Raw genomic sequence first — 20,479 nt, 5'->3', positions numbered from 1 at the left:
CTTATTCCAAAGATTATTTAATATAGTACCTTACATTGCCATAGCTTGTAAGCTAAGAACTAGTTTTTCTAGAACTGTCTTTTATTAGATGGTTCGTTCTTTGGTGAAGAATCTAGGTGCTGACTGTTTGTTGCACCCTTCACAGGCTCTAAAGGTGAAGGTGAGGGTGGGATGAAGAGGATGAAGGGTCTCTGCGGGTCCAGGTCAGGTCTCCCGCAGCTGTAGCTCTCCTCCTGAATAAGAGCAGCAGACCCCGGTCTCTTTACTTACAGCCCGCTGGAGCAAGAGGTCGACGCACACCTGAACCCTCCCCAGCACGCAGCGTGGCCGCGGGGCCCCTGCCAACACACAGGACAGCCGACCCGCTTTGACCTCTCCTCTGCTCAGGGCCCTCTGGGACCCCCCCGCCAATAAGCTCAGGGACCACTCACAACGCACGCTCTGCCCTCCTCAGCACCTCAGCTAGGAGAGAGCACCGCACTCTTCAAAAAAACACACACACACACACACACACACACACACACACACACTCGGGCCCATCACTGTACACATAAACAAAGAGACACGCTCAAACAGTAGACAGGCATCACATACTGCCTCGTGCAAACACAATCTGTCACACACAGCCATGTAGTGCATTTCTCACTCTGCCCATGTGTGTGTGTGTCTCTCTCTCTCTCTCTCTCTCCCCTCCATCAGTCTGTCTGTTTCACTACAGCCAGGTGGGAGCCAGGCTTTAAACTGGTGAATATCTCCATCTTGTGGACAGTGTTTGTTTCACTCGAAGAGGTTTGATGACAAAATAATGTTCATTGTCTGTTTAAACTCGGATCGTGCAGGGGTCAGAGCACTGATATCTTTATGTTTCTTACTCATAAAGTTGAACATTTTACATGGGTTGCAGCGTCTTGTATGGCCGAGGTGTATCAATAGTTTTTTCTGGAAATTAGCACAAGAGCAAATGGTCTCTTTTGTAAACAAAGTATGTTCATGTGTGAAAACAATTTGTCCACAGCCTCCCAGGGTCAAAGAGGCGACAGGGTGACTTTATCTTGAATGTCACTTTGTTTTTGCTTGGTTAGACAGTGGCCTCTCTTGGATTGGCTTCTCGGATGAAGGCACAGGTGAGGCCCACAGAGGAGTAGCCCTCGTCTCTCTACAGCTTTTCCTCTGCTAAAACAGCCCTACATTTTAATATGCAACATCTGTGCCGGGAGAGCCTTCCAAAATGGCTGCTCCTTAGAGGATGACGGGAGAGTCTGCTCAAACTTGGGGTTGGGGCATTTGGTACTGCAAGGTTCTGCACAGATGTTTGCATTCACAATGTCACCGCGCCCTCTGCTTCAGTACCCAGGGAGGTCTATTTTAAGGGGAGGTTGGTGTGTTTTCTTCCTTAGTTTCCCCGAGATCACTTTATCTGTAACTGTCACTGGAACAATTCTACATAGACATTTTCAACTGAACTGGGACTGCTGTCTCTGATCCGTAAGGTATGAAGGCGCTCTCTGCCTGTTCATTTATAATTTCATCTAGCTCTGCTAAGATAGAGTTGCTCTGTGTAGATGTTGCAATCACATTAAAAAGCTACTGCAAAAATACTGTGAAGATAATGATGAAGGATACCAAGACAGAGCCCATGTTGTCTCCCAAGACATTTTAGTAGCATTCATAGAGGAACATTAGCTCAGTCGCACAGAGCTGTGTTTTGTGCGGCGCTTTCACAAAGAATTGGGAATATTTTCTGAACAGAGATGCCATGACCTAAAGGCTTCTTGTCAGTCGGATTATTCAACTGATTCTCAAACAACACTCTCGTCAAGTCTGCGAAAGAATCAGGGAGGGAAAGAAGGGGCCAACAAAAAAAAAAAGAGAGAAAGCAAAAGCATGGCGGGAGGGACGTGCAGGGCGTCCAATGCATCGCTTACACAAAGAAGATGTTCATATTTAATGCTCGTCATTAAGGCAGGGTTTTTGAGCATGGAAGACGCTTCTGCTATTTTCCCACACCCCTTGAGCCAAGTCCTTGTGACAGCCCTCCACTGCATCCCGGCAAATTATCCGCATGAGCTGCGGCGAACAAAAACAGCCCAGTGCGGGGGAAGTGAGGCCCAGCCTCAGCTACACTCCTGTGATGGGGAGACACGTCACTTTGCATCAGCTGCAGCCCTCCAAACCACATCATCTGCAAGTGAGGAGAACAAGACCGCTTCATGGGGAGAGGACAGTAGAAGAGAACAAGGCATTTAGTGAGGAGAGGAGAGGAGAGGAGGGGGAGAGGAGAGGGAGAGGAGAGGAGAGGAGAGGAGAGGAGAGGAGGGGGAGAGGAGAGGGAGAGGAGAGGAGAGGGAGAAGAGAGGAGAGGGAGAGGAGAGGAGAGGAGAGGGAGAGGAGAGGAGAGGAGAGGGAGAGGAGAGGGAGAGGAGAGGAGAAGAGAGGAGAGGAGAGGAGAGGAGAGGAGAGGAGAGTAGAAGAGAACAAGGCATTTAGTGAGGAGAGGAGAGGAGAGGAGAGGGAGAGGAGAGGAGAGGAGAGGAGAGGAGAGGAGAGGAGAGGAGAGGGAGATGAGAGGAGAGGAGAGGAGAGGAGAGGAGAAGAGAACAAGGCACTTAGAAAGGAGAGGAGAGGAGAGTAGAAGAGAACAAGGCATTTAGTGAGGAGAGGAGAGGAGAGGAGAGGAAAGGGAAAGGGAGAGGGAGAGGAGAGGAGAGGAGAGGAGAGGAGAGGAGAGGAAAGGGAAAGGGAGAGGGAGAGGAGAGGAGAGGAGAGGAGAGGAGAGGAAAGGGAGAGGGAGAGGGAGAGCAGAGGAGAGGAGAGGAGAGGAGCGGTATTGTCAATGCTCATCAGAAGAATTGAAACATTATTTGCTGGCAGAACCATAATACTAGTTTCTGTAGAATTTTTTTTGGCCAAATGATTAACCATCGCCTCGGGCTGTAAACTGCATGACAAATGAATCATTTAGATTTGCTAAGTGAATACTGTATTCCCCTGAGCACACATGTACTCTAGGTGTGAAAAGATAATTAGACACACAACAAGTAGCGTACTTGCAGTGCATCAATAAGCAAACTGCCTCTCATGTTTAATGTATCTTCCTTTTATTGCAAACATACATGCTCATAATACAAATCAAACCTTCTGCAGATATCGTGTTTCAGTCACAGGTGAAATGGAAGGATGCACCCTGCTCGCTTCATGCAAAGGTTGGTGCTAAGCTTTCCAGTGTTCAACAGAGTCAGGGCACTCTCTGCTGGACACTGCTGAACCTGCAGGACCCTGCGCACTACAGACGATACACTCTGCGGGCTTATGCATGGCCTAGTCCTACTTGATTTGAGATGTTTAGGTAAGTACAGACGCCTGTGGCCCTTTCCTCAAGGATATCTCTCGACGGCAAAGGAGAATTGAGAAAAATTGAGTCACACCAAAATAAACCTGTCTTCCAAGATGCATGTGCTCCAAGCCTAAATTGGCCTATTTAAAGGCACAACCACAGACAGTCTTTGAATAATATTGACTTGCAAACTATGCTAAGGTCAAGGACAGGGAGCTAGGACGTGGTCTTTGGCACAAGAGTGATTGAAAGTAAACAAGATACATTCGGGGGTTGGTGCATAGTAAAAAGTCGAGTACTGTGCTGTTGTTTTCTAGAAAGGATGAATGATTGGACTTTTGTTAAGAGGACGGCAAATTTGTTAACTAAACCAAGAGCATCGACTATATGAATATGTGGAAGTATTTGGAAGTCAGATTAAATCAATGCCAAACACTTACTTTGCATAAGGATTAATTATACGTTTACTTAAAGCAAATTACAGCTCCTAGTTTTATTTGATAGTTTATTTCATTAATTTAATTTTCGTTGTGTGGTGCTGCCATTTCTGCAAGCTGTAATGAAAAACAAGAACTTTAGTCTTTGAATAATTTGAATAGTCTAAAAATAATTTCATCGAGCTAAAAACCCCCTTACATGGTACCAACTGAGAAATCTGTTGTTTTATGTCTTCTTTGTTGTTTCACGTGGGTTGTAATATGATTTCCATATTTTTATACACTTTTTAAGGGACTCAGGGTTTTTGTTTGTTTGTAATCTTTGGCTGGGGATTAATCAAAATCAATCACATGAGACATTAAACAAAAAATACGCAATATAAGTAAGATGTGGATCCAAGTGTTTACACTGCATGTCAGCAGATTATTCTTTAAAGAGGAGGCATGGTGTTAAGTGTCCAGTCAAACCTGATGTTTTCTTATTCCTTGAAAGCCTGGTGATACTCGAACACTGGTCCAGTATGTATTGAACACACACAGAGGACGTGCAGTCAGTCTGTCTGAATCATTGCTCTCTTGCTGCAAACCACTCTGTACAGCAGAGCACACTATCCATATTCATGTGATTTCTGCCGGAAGGCATCGGTGTCTACTAAAAATAGCATGGTGAGAGAAAGGGTCTCACACAGTGTATCCTAACATTCATGAGCCCGGGCCCTGTGATTGGCTGTAAACACGTGTCTCTTTTCTGCTACTATTCTTCATCTTCATGTTGTCCAGTTAAACTGTAAATGATTTCTGTCAGCCAGAATAAAGTCACCAATATTAAAATGGTGCATAGTGTATATCTACAGTCATAGCTACATTTCTTATAATTATTTTATTTGTGCATCTTAATAAAGAAAGCTTTGACTGGTTGGTGCAGTGTTCAGGTGTCTTGATGCCACATGTCCAGTACTTCCTGTTTGTATTTTCAGCGTGTTTGTGTCTTTGTAAGTAGTAGACAAAATGCTGTAGTGTGGCTGTGCATGCCGTTTGCCTGGGAAAGAAGTGAGCAAGTCTAGCTGTGAAATCTAGAACTTTCAAGTCTTTAAATGTGTTATGTAGGCAGTGAGAGTACATTTAAAGTCCCATCACATGTGCCTGGTGGGCTAGCTTTCTAGCAAGACCAATCGGTTTAGGTTCAGACTGAATTGGGGGAATATCACCAGCAGATGGCGGCACATATCAAGCCACTTTTTGAGTCTCATCAGATTTTAATGTTGATTGTTCTGCTTACAGGTGAACTAAAACATTGCCATTCATTATAAAAAAGGGTGTGGGTACTTAATTATTATTAAGTGCTTATTAGACACAAAAATACAACTAAATTACAATGATATCAAAGTCTTAAAACAGTTTATAGGGTAAATTATTGTATTAATAACATCATATTTTACTTTAAGCTAAATGTATCTCACAACCTAGTTGAATTACTGACACCAATGTGTAATGGAACATTGTAGTGTGAGTTGGTGGTAAATTGCTATTTTAAGCCCGATACTTTACGTAGAGATTTCCTTGGCCCAAAGGGGAGTGTGTTGAACATGTATGCAGGAATGCACTTATGTGGCAAACATGCAGGTCATTTCCTTTTTGAAGAAATAAAAGGGCAGTGTTGCCTGAGGGTACACTCTGACTTCACTGAGACTAGGCATGGAAACTGTGACAGTGTGTGTGAGTCTGGGAGAATAAGGAAGTGGCTGAGGGGGCTTGATTAGCTGATAAAGACCGGTCAGACCGAGAGGACCAGATATAATCAGGATTCAACTCTTTTTAGTTCTAAACTGGAAGCATTATACATTTATACTGATTTTAATGTGAGGCTTAATGCCATATATTCACCTTTCTCAAAAGGGCCCACTCGCCCTTGTGGTGATAACTTATATCAGATAAGACCTGGTCTTTATTCTCATCATACAGACAGTACTACTTTGAGGTCACGATGTTTAATTTCTGGGCATCTTGGCCTCTTTGTGTGAATCTTTCCCTTCTGTCCTTGTTGATGCAGCATCATTACACTCATGTGCATACTGCATGCCATTTGCATCTTTAATGATTGGACCTGTTCTTATACCAGACACTCAAATCATAAATGAAGGACGTTAAAAAGCGTTTTATCCAATTTCCAAGTTAAAAGCTAAATATATATATATATATATATTTTTGTATTTGATCTATAAAAATTACAATTTTTATCATGACAAAGAATTAAATGAAAAGAGGAAAATGAGGTAAAAGAGGGTGAGTGTCTATGATGAATGTGTAGAGATGGTTTAACATGACGATACACTTCTTAGTTTTGCACAGTTTTATAATTATATAGGGAAACAGACAGCGATAAAAAGCGTTGGATTAAACATTTTGCATATCAGCCTTTTTCAGTGAGAAACAATCCTTCAAGCAGACTATGGAAAAAAGATAGGCCCGCACACTTGCTCAAATGCCACAAAAAGTTTTAATAAAAAAGTTTTAATTAAAACTTTTTGTGGCATTTGAGCAAGTGTGCGGGCCTATCTTCTTCCACAGTCTGCTGTTTTAGCACTGCCCTGCACCTACATATAACTGCCTCCTTAAACAATCCTTTAAAACATACCCATATGCTAAGGGACTCTCAATATCAAAGTTATCTCACAACTAGCCCAACTCTCTGGACTTAAAACAAATGTGTTCACAAGTGACTTTAGCCCTTTGACTACATGTTGAAGCTCAGGCCAGACTCAGTACAAAAAAAGTCCTACATGCGTGCACATCATACACACAAACACATTGTGGCCCAGTTACTACATCACAGCTCTGACATGTGTACGAACACATGCAGCCTCACATGGTGAAGAACATGTGCCCCGTTGAGATCTGATCCCTGTGGCCTTTCACTTTCAACCCGCTGCATGAAGCAAAGGATGCCCAGCGGTGGAAAGAGAAATCAGCGGCAGTAATTCACCAATTCATTCAATAAAGATTTGATCAGAGGGGCAATGAAGTGATTTACTGAGCGCCCTGCATATTAGCAGCATTGCTCAGCAAACACTCATTTTTTCCACTGTGGATTTTGACTGTGAGCAGAACATCAAATGAAGCACAGTGTGGGAGAAAATGTGGTATATGGGGGCTTTGTTGTATTTAAATCAGACTACAAGCATTTCTGCATGAGCGGTCTTTGTGTTCATTCTTTAATTGACAGCTCACAAACAATGTTTCACAATACAACTACAAATGAACACGATTAACTCAGGCCAGGTATATAGACCTAATAGGAATACATTTTGCTGACACACAATGCCAGCACAGTTTAATCCATAATACGTTTCTTCTGAAGTAAAGCTATCTTACAACAACAAACCAAAACAATCCAAATATAAGTCACCAAAAAAGTGAACCAAGCCGAATGTAGCACTCGCTTGAGTTAAGTAGGCCTATGGTTGAACCTTACAGTCTATAGAACAGCTTCATCGAACAAATGTGAAAACAGGACCACACCGCTCGGGCTAATTAAAAGTAGGTAAATTACATGTTACGATAGGATGTTACACACTTTTGTACACTGGGTGCCGGTATGCATCTCTAAAGTGTTTGCGTTCCGCCAATAACTTGTGTGAAGAAGCCGAAACGTTGACCTGCTTAGCGTAGCCGGCGACACAAGACCGACCTGTTGTATCAGCTTTCTCCATAGAGCCTGTTAGCATAGCTTCTAAGCAATATGGCGGACGTTAAGTTTCGATTCTGGGAGTGAGTTCTCACCCACTGATCTGTGATTGGTCTGTGGCTTCAGTGGTCGAAAACATGAGGAACTAGCGTTGTAGTTTCACACCGCTAACCGCAACAGCTTCCAGTGACGCAATATGACGATATTTGCGTCACTGGAAGCTCCTTTTCAGATTTAGAAATACAGAACTTTCCAGTCTCAGGGGGAAATGAGGGCTGGATGCACGACCATTCAAAAATACTACCAGTTTACCACTGATACAATGTTTAATGCAAATGGGTGAAATATCCCTTTAAAGAGTGACCTTGTAAATCTGCGACTTTCTGCCAATGCGTCTGCGGTTGTTGTAGAAATGCCTCCTTAGAGTTTCATTAAAGCATATCTAACGAGTATTCTTAACATAATTATACAAAACTTGCCAAAGAGGCATTTGATAGGACACATTCTGCCGACACAACTGTTTTAACTGCAACACATATGCTACAACCACACAATGGCGTTCGGCTACTCTTCAAACCGTTACACCAGCATTAGCCTGATGCACACAGCACGGATTACTTTTTTAACTCGAAATACAAACTTACAATACTGAAGAAGCTTGTCCTCATCGTCCTAGATAATCCATCTCTATAGCTTTGGCATCATGATGTCCTCAGCACATTAGCTACCTTATTGCTACCGTTGGCAGTCAGTAGTCGACCGAGATCATCCACTTCACCCTGTCTTAATCAGATCAAAGTAAAATATCGATAATCAGCTTATGAACATTAACTTAATGTATTTTTTTTTGCACAGGTACATAAGCAACTGTTTGCAAACCTTAGCCAGGAAACCGTTCATGCAAAGTATGATGTCCTAATCAAATGTTGACGTTGAACTTGCAGCAAAGTTCAACGTCATCATCAGTCGACTCACCGGAAGTTCATTCCTTAAATAGATTTAAAAAAAAAGATTGGGCCTAGTTTAAAAAAAAAGATTATTTTATATAAACGTAGGTCAGATCGTTCTCTACATATGTTAACTTTACAGAACACCTGTTGGGCAACACTACGAACAAGACATAAAGGCACAGGAAATTTCCACCCAAATCACATTATTCTTCCATAAAGTTCTTACAGATGCACGAGTTGTCGATAAGAACAAGAAAGCTTTTTAGTAAATAACTGTTAAAGGCAGCAGCATGGGTTGTAGATAGTTCTTGAGCTAAGCTCGCATGAAACCTCGGCTTCAGGACCGCACTGATTCAAAAGGAGGGGATGGACAAAATATGCTGCAACTCATGTTTCCCCTTTGGCAGTATGGCATTAAGACATGTTGCACTTATGTATACCTATGTATTTAAGTTTTGCATTGTATTTTAATTTGATTTAAATTGCAGCTGATCAAATGTCAAATTTAACCTGCAGGTGAAAACGTATAAAACAAGGTGGATCTCTTCTTTCTGAGATAACACCTCTCATCATTCTTTACAAACTGCATAAATAATTGGCTTGCTTCCCATTCATTTGCGTTATGAATAGAATCATAAGGTGGGGAAAAAAAACTATTTTTGATGGATCTAATCTTCTTAAGGTATGACAAGCTGAACTTTATTCATAGGCTGCACTTGATGTTGTACTATCAGTTTTGACGATAAAGAGCGTTTTATCTGTTGTGAAAATACATGGTAAATGCATTTGTGAAAATTGCTAGCTTTCAATTATCATGCTTATTATTTCCTAGTCATTTTTTAACAATACTTTATAAGCAGAGGCAAAAACTTCTCTTCTAAAAAGTCATACCTGCAGTGAAGACAATTTTGAGTTATTAGTCCTTAGGGGCAAGAAATAATTCTGAAAGTTTGTGACAAGTGTATACATCTTAAGATCCTTAATTGAAACAAAACTTGGGTTGTGGTGTTGGGGGGGAAGCTGTCAGCTTTCATTTATATAACCTGCCCCAAGATACCTCAGCCTTTGCAGTCTTAACACCAACAACTGAAGCAACGCCTCGCTTTCTACCTCAGTTACGGCACTTATTAATTATTCCGTATTTCTACTTCAAAAGCAGCCAATTCCTCCCATGTCACATTTATTTCAGCTGTGGCCTGACTAGGACTACCATGGAAAATGAGGCTTATTCTAACTTGAGAGTGCAGTCTCAGAGCTTGAACTATAAATGTTGTAACTAATGATCTTTCCCAGGGCATAGTCTTTGCTTGCACAAAATGACACTGCATTGTACTCTGGACTGTATCAGTTTGTTTCCCATTGAACCAGATTTGCAAACAGAGACCCATCACTTAGCTGCCATGTTTACCCTTAGTTAAATAACATGGCTACAGGCTGTGGACCTTTTGCTATCTGTGGTCCCTGATGTATTTTTATATTTACAGCCCTGTTATGTATCATATGATAATACAGTGTGTCAATGTTACAAGAAGGGGGGGGGGGGGGGGGGGGGGGGGGGAGGCTGTGGGCTTCAGACTGCAAGACTGAAGATAAGCCAATAATACAGTCACTGTCAATAAACAAACCCTAAATGTACACCATAGCGTTTCTCCCTCTTACAATGAGTTACATCTGCTCAACACCTCTAAATATATATTATTCATCACTCATTCATTCATTCAGAGGTTTAGGATGAGTTGAATAAATTGGACTTGTGTTTCAAATCATTGACTGACAACATCATTTCAAGCTTTGCTTTGGTTATTCAGGATGCAATTTGTTGTAATTAAGAAACTGAAGTTGTTTTGTTGGCTCCCACATATTGAATTTCTTCTGTGAAATATAATAAAGTTGACAGATGATATTGGGTCAGACCATCAACTAACAAATCCCCAAATAAAAAAGCCACACAACAGTCCACAACTTTTCGAACATGTCCAAGTCAAGGAGAAACAAAGTCGGGGAAATCAGGACTGTGGAAGCCCTCTGTGGTTTGTATGATGGTCGTATAAGTGGATCATAGTAAGTAGGACAGCTACAATGACATAGACAGGCCTAGATGTGTCTCATTACCTCTCCCTCTCAGGGAACCTGTTCAAGCACCAGACTGTGTGAGCAGACAAAGCAGACAGGCCAAGGACAATAACCATATCAAAGGCCTTAAGTGAGGATTCATCCATTTGAAATATTGTCGCACTGTTTGAAAAAAAATCATAAAAACCCTATAATGAAATGTAATTCAATTTATAAGGACAAAAGATGAATCGCTTTCCTGGAAACACACCTGACTAAGTCTTGACGCTGTCATTGGCAGATTTGTCTTCTGACAGTCTTTGGTGAAAAAAAAAAATATTTATCGAATCATTAACTGAATTTAAGATGTGATCCATATTCACACAAAAAAAAATTAAAGGTACTGGTATATGCATGCATGTCTCAACACAATGTGGAATATTCTTTAACTTTGCACCTTCCTTTCTTTCACGTGCACAGGAAGGATCTATTGACAGCAAGCAGCAGCAGCTGCTTGAAGCTGAGATGCATCTGAATCAAACAGATAGAGACACCCTCTGTCAACCTATGTGTCGAAATAAAAGCATCTTCGACATGAAAGGCAGGATCTCCATGGTTTCCCCTGGAGCTGGGCCTCGTTGCCATGGGAGTGGAAGGCGCTATTGGAAGAGGGAAAAACACAGCGAGACACTATCATCTTTCCATGTGCAGAACCTAATCATGCAAAAGTTTATTTTGCCCTGAGTTTAAACATGTAAGTCATTGTGTTGTTTTTAATTTCTCTCTCAAAAAATGTTTTGTATAAAACGTTATTTAACATTTTATTATGCTATTTATATAATCAGCATTATTCTGTTTGTTAATATGGTCTAAAGTTAGTTATTCAAACCAATGCATCTATTTTTGTATCCACCCCACCTGTCGCATGTCGTGTACCCTGGCAGACTGTTTGCCTAACTGTTTAATGGCTATTCAAATAATACTGTGCAGGCCCTCTTCTGATTGTCCTAATGCATTTAACCATCCCAACAGCATGTGCCTGTCCATGAGTGTGATCAGACACCGGGGGCAGCTGAGAAATTAACACAAACAACTGACGTGTTACACAAGGCCTCATGGTGAGTTAGTGTAAGCTGTCATTTTATAATGACGTGCACTAACCTGACAGCCATGCTTATGAGTAAGTGCTTACTCCAAGGCAGTCCAAACAAACCTTGGTTCTGTTCATATTCCTCTGATCCAATGTGAGGAAGTCCAACCTACAGTATGTTGGGTTGTTATTTACTGAGCAAGTCACGCTTGGACGGAGCTCCATACAGGTCCTGGTGATTGAGAGGGTGGTGTAACACAGGGCAGGTGTACAGGCTAAGTGATGAGTCTGCTGCAGATGCGGCACGGTTTGTTCCTTTGCCTTGTCATAAACCGTCAATGTCTATACAAATAACAGCATGTAGGGCAGTTGCGTCAAGTTTCTTTTTTTTTCTATTGTCCAGTTGATGTTTTAAGTGGCAACACAAAGGCAGAGGGAGTGGACAGTGAGAAACTAGAAAAGTAAATACAGTTGAATGTATCTAGTCTAATCAAATATTTGGAGTGAGTCAACCATGAACTCGTTTTTTTTCTTTTTCTGACCTACAAATAATGTCAACATAATAATACTTTTATTTAGAACTGGTTCTATCTTATTTAGAATTGGGAGATTATGAAAGCCGGGACTCATACCTGTGTAAACTATATCAATAGACCTAAGCTGGCCCTTAGGGTGTGGTTCAAGATCTGCAAAAGGTTTCACCTTGAGAAGCAAATAAAAAGACTTAAATGGGTGGCTCACGTCTCCGATTTTATACCATCCGGTTTAGAGATGCAATTTAGACTCTGGGCGCACAAGGGTGTAACGGCTTACTGCACTAGCTAGTATTTATGACCTGAAATCTTTTAACCACTTTTCAAATGTATATAACCATTTTAACAAAGCAATCAAAAAGACAGAAGAAAGTGAATCTGACTTAATTAACATATTAATTGAGGCATATAAGGGTAGAGGTGTCAAACATATTATATCACTGATATACAAAAAAATACAGCCATTTTGGAAGTAGCTCGCAGAAGTTCTTGCTCTTTTATCATACTATACCTGGGCAAAATCCCGGACAATCTCATGTCACACGATAAATATCTCTATAAAGTCCTTCTGGTTGCTACTAAGAAAGCCATCACACGGAAGTGGCTGCAGGTAAACCCGCCATCAATGGGTGATTGGTTAGCAATAGTTAAGAAATACACTGCATGGAGAGACTAAACTTTTCATTAAGGTTCAAATTTGACCAATATAAAAATGTCTGGAAGAAATGGACTATATACTGTACAAAATGTATCCCACTCTAACTGAAAAATTCTGATTTGTCTTTGTGTTTTTTCACTAATATATGGCCCATGTTACCTTCTTTTCTTTTGCCTTTTTCTGACTACGAAAATGTTTAAACATTTAGCTACATGTTTTAAGAAGATGTCATTGTTTTCACATGAGTTTTCTCATATTTTATGTCAAATAAATACTGCAGGAAAAAAACATGTGTGCCGGCCTATCTCCTTCCTCAGTTTGCTGTTTTTGCCCTGCCCTGATGTGCGTATAACTACCTCCTTTTTTCTAAATAAATACGGCAGGCTGCAGCCAGTTTAATGCATCATCAGGCATTGCCTGTGTGTGTTTATGACTGTGTGTCTTGTCAATCACATCTGGTTTCTTCTAAAGTCATGTGTCACCTCACAAACTAATGACGCACCTTAAACACAGCATACAGCCTGTTCATAACTTCCTCTAATCTGGCGCAAAGATGAGCAGGCATGGCAGTGTTTACTGATTTGAAGAGTGAGCCGTTGACAGTGATGTCACAGCTTTGAGAGAGAAAAAAAAAATCCCCCCGGGCATCACTGCTGACATCACGGAATGTTTTGATCTCTTTTAATTGGGTGAAAACATTATCATTGTAGCATATTATAAACACGGATCAAATGTGGCTTCTGAAAGGATTTATCTATCTTGTATAAAACATATAAAATGTACGCAGCCTGTTTTTCTCAAATTGTAGGCGAGTCTCCTGTTATGATTATTAGAAGTCTACTGACACCACCCTGCATGTGACATCTGAAGGCCATTTTTAAAGCACATTGAATAGAAGCTAAGTAACATTTTACAAATGAGGTCAACGTGCCTCACTCCGTTCCAAATAAATTCTTATCCAAAGTAGGAACGTGATGAGGAAGGAAAAACGCCCTACTGATGACTCCATTTGTCAAACACTGACATTTGAAGGTGTACATTTTGTGTTTTAAACTGATAAAGGAGCCTGGAAAAACAGAAAGTGGGATAAGAAAAGCTTGTTTGAACAGACTTATTTACGTAGGAAGCTCTAAAACAGACCAGCGAGATCTTGTTGGGGAAGGGCACAGTTTGTGTTTCTTGGTATGAAAACATTTTCTTCCCATTACAAGAAACAAGAGAACACTTGACCGGCTTTAAGGCAACCAAAAGCGGGATGGAAGGACCTTGGAACTATCTCATATGCCTTGTGATTTTACAATGCCGTGTATTTCAATTCCAGCTCATCACTTTGAAATTGTTAATGTGCATTAGCCTGGCGAAGGCATCCTGGTGAACGATGGTAACTAGGCAACGGTTTCAGACACTTGAGATTAAGCGGTGCACTTCCCCTGTTGTGCGTTTACATTCATGATGCACCGCTTTTAAAGAGACAGATGTTTCCTACTGATAGTATATCACAGCAAGTCATCTGCAATCAAGTAAGAACACTGCAAATTCATCACAAAGACATCAAACTTGTATTTCAATCTCTCAGCGTTGCAGTGTTTCTCTTTCATATGTTCTATGGCAAATATCACACCAACAAAAATGTTATTTGTAGAGTGTTTGGTTTCATAGACTTTAAAGGTGTTGAGTATAAATATACTGAATGACTTTATTGTTTGGACTTACCCTCAGGGCAGCATTAGGTCAACACTGAGCATACAGTTGTCTCAGTCTTCCCGGAGGTTCACATGTCCGTTTCATTTGATCGGAAAGATAATAATAATTGCTGACAAGCCTTAATTTAATGTTTTTATTCTGCTCTCCTTGATAGATAACATCTATGTACGGGCGGTGGCAACATGAAACAAGGGCCCTGATGCTGCTGTAACCAAAGAGCAATATAAACGCAGGTAAACCCATGGAAATCCCCCCCCCCCCTGAATCCTATCAGCGGTTGACCAGCACTGGAAATCAAGGGGTAGTTGTCATTTATTACAGGGTATTTCACAGCTGAGTCAACACTCAATACAAAAGTGTCCAACAGTATCAGCCTCTTCACAGGATCTGAAAACACATTCACATTCAGAGAGGTATTGTTGAAACAGATTCAGGCTGTGTGTGTGTGTGTGTGTGTGTGTGTGTGGGATGTTTATATGTGTCCTGTAAAGAAAAGAAGATGCTTCTCTAACATTAAAGCTTGTTTATTAGAGCTTGTATTGTACAAACACTAAACCCTTATTTCTGTCATAACAACTGGGAGAGGATTGCAGGTCTATGTTCAGACGCAAAGTGGATCCTGAGCCGTATTTGTCCAAAGGCTCGTCTCAGTGGCTCAATACAAACTGTAAAATCTAGTGAAATATTTGCTTTAAAAAAACATGCCCTATTATATTCTTTACGCTTTAATACCAACCTCCCATGAGGGTATTATTATGGCTTTGGCAGCAGCAGCTATTTTTTTTTGTGTTATTTAATGCCTCCCATCTTTCACATTAACGTATGTTATTTTTCTGTCATACACTGTATAACCAGCAGTTGTCAGTCCCCTCTTTCTGAGCGCTGAGAAACCTATTAATCTTTAACTAGGAGCTATAGTGGAAGCCAGTGCTTTCAAAGCCTGATGTTTATTGCTGAAAGCGGCAGGATATACTTGACTGGAGTCCACAGTAAGAGCTGCTGCTCTGGGAAGTTGGGTAAACATGTATATATATATATTACATAGAGACATGAATATGGTAATTTTTGCTCTGTAGTTTTTTGAAAAAGTTGATACTCTTTGTGCTTGTTAGTTGAGCAGTAGAGTTTATTCAGAAATGACACTGTAAAATTCTTCAATTTTAGCCTTTCAGCTAAATGAAGTTCAAACTCTAGGTCTAATAGACACTTCCATCCAGAGATAGAGGTAGCAAAAACTTGCACAAAGTGGATTACAATAAGTAAAGGCACTCTTTTCAATACAATTTTAGGTGCATGGCTATTGAAAAGAAATACTAAAAGAAACTTTTGAGCAAAGCAGTGTAAAGTTTGACGGATATTTTCCTCGAATAAGTTGACTTGTTTGAAAAACGAAATGCTCAGAAAACACATGTCAGTCAACATGACGAGTGTCGAATTTAATTAAAGCTCGATTTGTTGTTCATTCTCCATGACACAAATGTTTTCTGTATCGCAGTGTGGAAAAAGCAGATAGGATGTCTTTCGTACACTGATAATAATTATGCATAGTCAACGGCGAAAACTGCCCTCTAAGGTTACCTGTGTCTAATGATATTTTTAATCATCAGAAAGGTCAGGAAGAAAACAACAGGCTCTGGAGGAAACATGAGACGGTTGTTGTCTCTCTCCAGTTGATGCTGCAGTTACATGGACACTAAGGAAACGTTCTAGAAATAACATTTGTATTTGTTTTTTGAGCAATTATAAGATGAAGATGATCTTTTTCTCTGTGGTGGATGCGTTTTTTTCTGAAGTTATCTTCCTCCCGAGCATTGGATGCTAAAACTCCACATGGAGAAATTGGTTGAGCTGTTCCAATTAGTCGGTGCAGACACAGTTTGTGATAATACCAGGAGTCTTGCACATTGTGTAATGTATTAAAAACAGACAAATATTATCTAGGGTTTGAAATACTTTAATCTTTATAAAATCTAAATGTACAATACAAAAATGAAAATAAATAATTCAATACATAAATAGTCAATAAAGGAAGTACTTTATAATGTCACAATACTTGAAAGAGGCAAATCACAGTCACCAAGGAGATAGTCTCTCTTCAGGGTGGACATTTTGTTCACAACTTTAAAGCGAAGGGAGCGTTGGCTGACGTCCAACTCTGAGATAGCGTCAAAGAAGAAATCCTCGTTGAAGATGGGGTTTCGGCTCTTTCTGATGACTGTGCTGCGCTGCTTCTGGATTTTCCCGGGAACCAGACAGAGGCTAACGCTGCAGTTGATGATCTTGGGGTCCACAGAGAGAGGATAGAGGCCCTCGGCACTGATCAGTCGAACCCGCAGTCTTTGGTTCTCCGGGCAGTACTCAGCGGAGAGTCTCAGGCTGCCGCCTTTCCCTATGGGTACCATTCTCTCCTTCATTGCCCTCTCTCTGTGCAGAGTCAAGTCTACAGGGAAGATGGTAGGAGGCGCCAGGCTGTAGCTGCTGGGCAGGCCTTCGACTAAGCCCTCAGACGCCCTCCTCATGACATTGGGGCTATTGTCTGTGGAGCTGCCTTCATCTGTGGACAGGGAATTGTTCCTGGACACCATTGCCTTCCTCATGTTCCTTGACAACAGCAGTTCATGGCTCAGTGCTTTGAAGAGGGAAGACTTGGCAGGGCACCTGGTCAGCAGCGGCGAGCTGAAAGGCGAGGATTCGGTAGAGGACGTGGTGTCGCTGTCCAGAGTGGCCTGCCAGTTCAGCGTGTATCCCCTTGGGGAAAGCCTGGAGGTCAGGGTGTTAAGACTGAACGAGGACGGAGAGGAGGAGGGCGAGGTGGAGGGCGATGCTTTGGTACACATGCTGGAGTGACTCCTGGGCAAAAGCAGGGGAGAGGAGCCGGGATCGGAGTGGAAGAGCGACTCCTTCCTCCTGGTGTGGGGGCTCTCCAGTAAGGTGCAGAAGCCGTAGCAGGTCTGCGCTTTGGCCATGTGTGGAAGGGACAAGGCAGCCTGGCTCTGGGGGTCTGCATTGGTAGTCTCCTCATCACTACAGCCGTCGTAGGGGCTCTCGTCCACACTCTCCACCTGGATGATGTGCGGGTTGAGGGGCTCGTGATGCATCACCTCTATTTCAGGGTTGGCCCTCTCGCAGGGAGACACCTTGACGATACGAGCAGCTCGACTCTGCTCAGCGTTCTTCGGGTCCTGCAGGGACGGGATGGTCGGGGGGATGCAGAACTCCGGGATGTTGTCCGGGGTGATGACGTTAGGACAGAGTGAAATCCTTTTGGCTTTGTCGGCTTTTTCTCCAAACATAATGTCGCCAATTTTAAAGCTGAGTTCGGCTGATGGAATAGGCAGGTTAGATCTCTCCACAGACACGCGGATCTTCTCCACCACCCACATGGGTCCTCTGGTAGAAATTGCGAAACGCTGCAAAAACAAATGGTCAGAAATGTAAAGTTTCTGCATCTTGTTCTAAAAATCATCCACATGTAAAAGTCTGTAATATTTTTTTAAAAATGGCCATCACATCTTAAATCACTAACTTTTGGGTTTTTTACCTTTTTTATCTGAAGAAATAGATAATCCACCAGTTTGTCCTGATCGGGATGGAACGAAGGGGAAAAGTTCAGGCTGTGGGGAGAATATCGCACAGCTTTCTGGAGAGCAGATGGAGGTCCTCTCGTTGTCAAGACCAGCACATCTGTGGCTGTTTGAGAGACGTAGACAGTTTAAATCAAGCAGAAAACCAACGATTCTAACCCCCACCCCCTTCTGCTGCTCAAACAGGATCCTCCCTCTCTCCTTAGCCACGGGTTCCCATGGAAATATCCAAACCACAACAGAGGTCCAGAGCCGCAGTAGTAGCCAGTGTACTGTTTCGAAATGCTACGTCACTCCTTTGAGTAATTGACCGTTGTTAGACAAACATTGGGCTTTCAATGCACTTTGCTTTTTCATTAGTTGAAATCAGGTGGTGTGTGTGATCTTGTTCTTTTGACATCTACAAGATAACTTAATAAAGATGAAAATGATTAATGATTTTTGCTAGATTTTTAGTGCCAATACCTTTGAGGGTTGAAGCTGGCCTAGTTTTACTGAGTTTATTAGAGCTACAAATAATCAAGGCTTAGCTTAGGCCTTAATATGTTTTAAAACTTGCAGCTGATGGCTAGATTTTAATTATTGTCTTAGTGGAAGAACTGTCGAATAAATGAGTTGTATTTCTCTTACTGTTAGAACAGTTCTGGAAATCCTGGACACATTTCATTACCAAAAGACTTCTCTTTGGAAAACCAAAGACAGAATTTACCAAACTACTTATTCATGTTGTCCCAGTCACACAGGGATTTCAAATATTTAAAATAATCTTGTCGAGGGTACAACCTACGTATACAATTACATTTTTATATAAAGTATACATATAGTGAGTAAAAATGATGAATTCATGAGCAAACCCTTCAGCATTTTAAAGAACTAGTGTTGTCTGTGGGGAACTATGTGTATTGTCTCTTTATCAGTGCTGTTTTTTTTATTTTTTTTAAGTAAACGTCAGTGTTAATGGGTACAATTACAACATGGATTTATTACATCCACACAGAACTTTGTCCCTTGAGGGGTTCAGCCTTTGTTTGAATATCGTCATGTCAGTGCTACCCTCTTGTGGTGGAGATGAAGCAGCTGTATTACAAACAGTCACCAAAAAATACACGACAGATGGCTGTTACCAATATGCGCTCAGTATTGGAAAACCTGTTGCCGTACGTTGAATTCACCGTTATCATTCCCAGAAATGATTTGAAAACAAACTTGAAAAGTTGAATTAATAAACTCAATGTGACGATGATGACAAATATGCTTGTATTTCTGTTTACTACAGTGAGACCCTAACACATATAAGAAAAGTCCCTTCAACTTTGTCCTTTGGATTTAATTTGCTCTGCTTTGAAGAGTGGTCGGGGAGTGGAGGGATCATGTAAAGAAGCTCAGCTCTGCCCTGGCCAAGGTTCAAGTGCAGTAACTTGGTTACCATGTGTCACCGGGCACTTAAGGACATAATGATGTCATGGCTAACATTAGACCAGCAAAGTGTCCTAAGTGAGGTAAATTCTAGGAAATGTTTTCCAAAATGTTCACGTCACATCAGTTAATAAGGCGTACTTTTCAGACACTCTGTACCTAACAAACCTCTTGTATGTAAAAACTGACATTGAGATAAATCAAAGGGAGATAATGAGACTGAGCTCTAATGTTCAGACATACCACCTTCTATAGTGTGCAAGTGTACTTTAACCAAACCTGATACATGTGTTCTAATTAACAGACTTATTGTTGTCTATATAGCTATTTTTATTTTTTAATTTTTTAATTTTTTTAATAATTATATTCCCGTCCCCCGTTTTCTTGAGCTACTGTAATGCACAAATCTCCCCCATGACGGATCAATAAATGTATCTTTATCTTTATCTATAGTTGCTATCAACAACAGAGTAGGCTATAGGAAATTGCTCAGCATTTTCTGAAGTTCTGTTCAAGTACAAATCAGTCAACAATATCCATCCAGACCGGAGAGAGAGTTGATAATGATTATATTGATATGTAGGATAGATAGATAGATAGATAGATAGATAGATAGACAGATAGATAGACAGGAGGGAAGTAATATATATTAACATGTAGCTGCTGAATTAAACTTGATGCCCAAGCCTTCTGCCAATTGTTCTGTCTTAACTTTGCAATGATGCTTGAGTATCTCCACAAGGGGGCAGTATATGCTCAGGTTAAGTAACCGTACACCCACTTAGAGGATAAACCCGACAGAGCTGTAGGCCGCGTCGGATCCAAAAGATTTAATATTCACTTTTTTTTTTTGGAAACAATTTTGTACAGCAGTTAATCCAACAATAATGATCTCTCTGCAAACTGAATAGGAGTAGCCTACATGTTTTTTTTTTATTATTTACCAGTCTGCTTGCCTTTAAAATTCCTAACACGTTATTTTGTAGATCATTACTTTGACATGGACTGCATGATACGATGTCATATTTCCAGATGT

General features: G+C 41.1%; 1 protein-coding gene across 1 annotated transcript; it reads right to left on the bottom strand.

Annotated features, from left to right (window-relative positions):
• Window positions 1-16,376: 16,376 nt before the first annotated feature.
• c2cd4a (C2 calcium dependent domain containing 4A) lies at window positions 16,377-18,207 on the bottom strand. The gene is made up of 2 exons (XM_061035380.1): window positions 17,985-18,207; window positions 16,377-17,853 (listed from the first exon to the last, which is right to left on the bottom strand). Exon 2 carries the CDS (start codon window positions 17,824-17,826, stop codon window positions 16,480-16,482), a length of 1,347 nt encoding a protein of 448 aa, XP_060891363.1. The 5' UTR covers window positions 17,827-17,853; window positions 17,985-18,207; the 3' UTR covers window positions 16,377-16,479.
• Window positions 18,208-20,479: the final 2,272 nt, after the last annotated feature.

Source organism: Labrus mixtus, chromosome 4, assembly GCF_963584025.1.
Source record: "Labrus mixtus chromosome 4, fLabMix1.1, whole genome shotgun sequence".
Classification (NCBI taxonomy): domain Eukaryota; kingdom Metazoa; phylum Chordata; class Actinopteri; order Labriformes; family Labridae; genus Labrus; species Labrus mixtus.
Note: the sequence above shows the minus strand (reverse complement) of the source record. Positions and strands in the feature narration are given on the sequence as shown.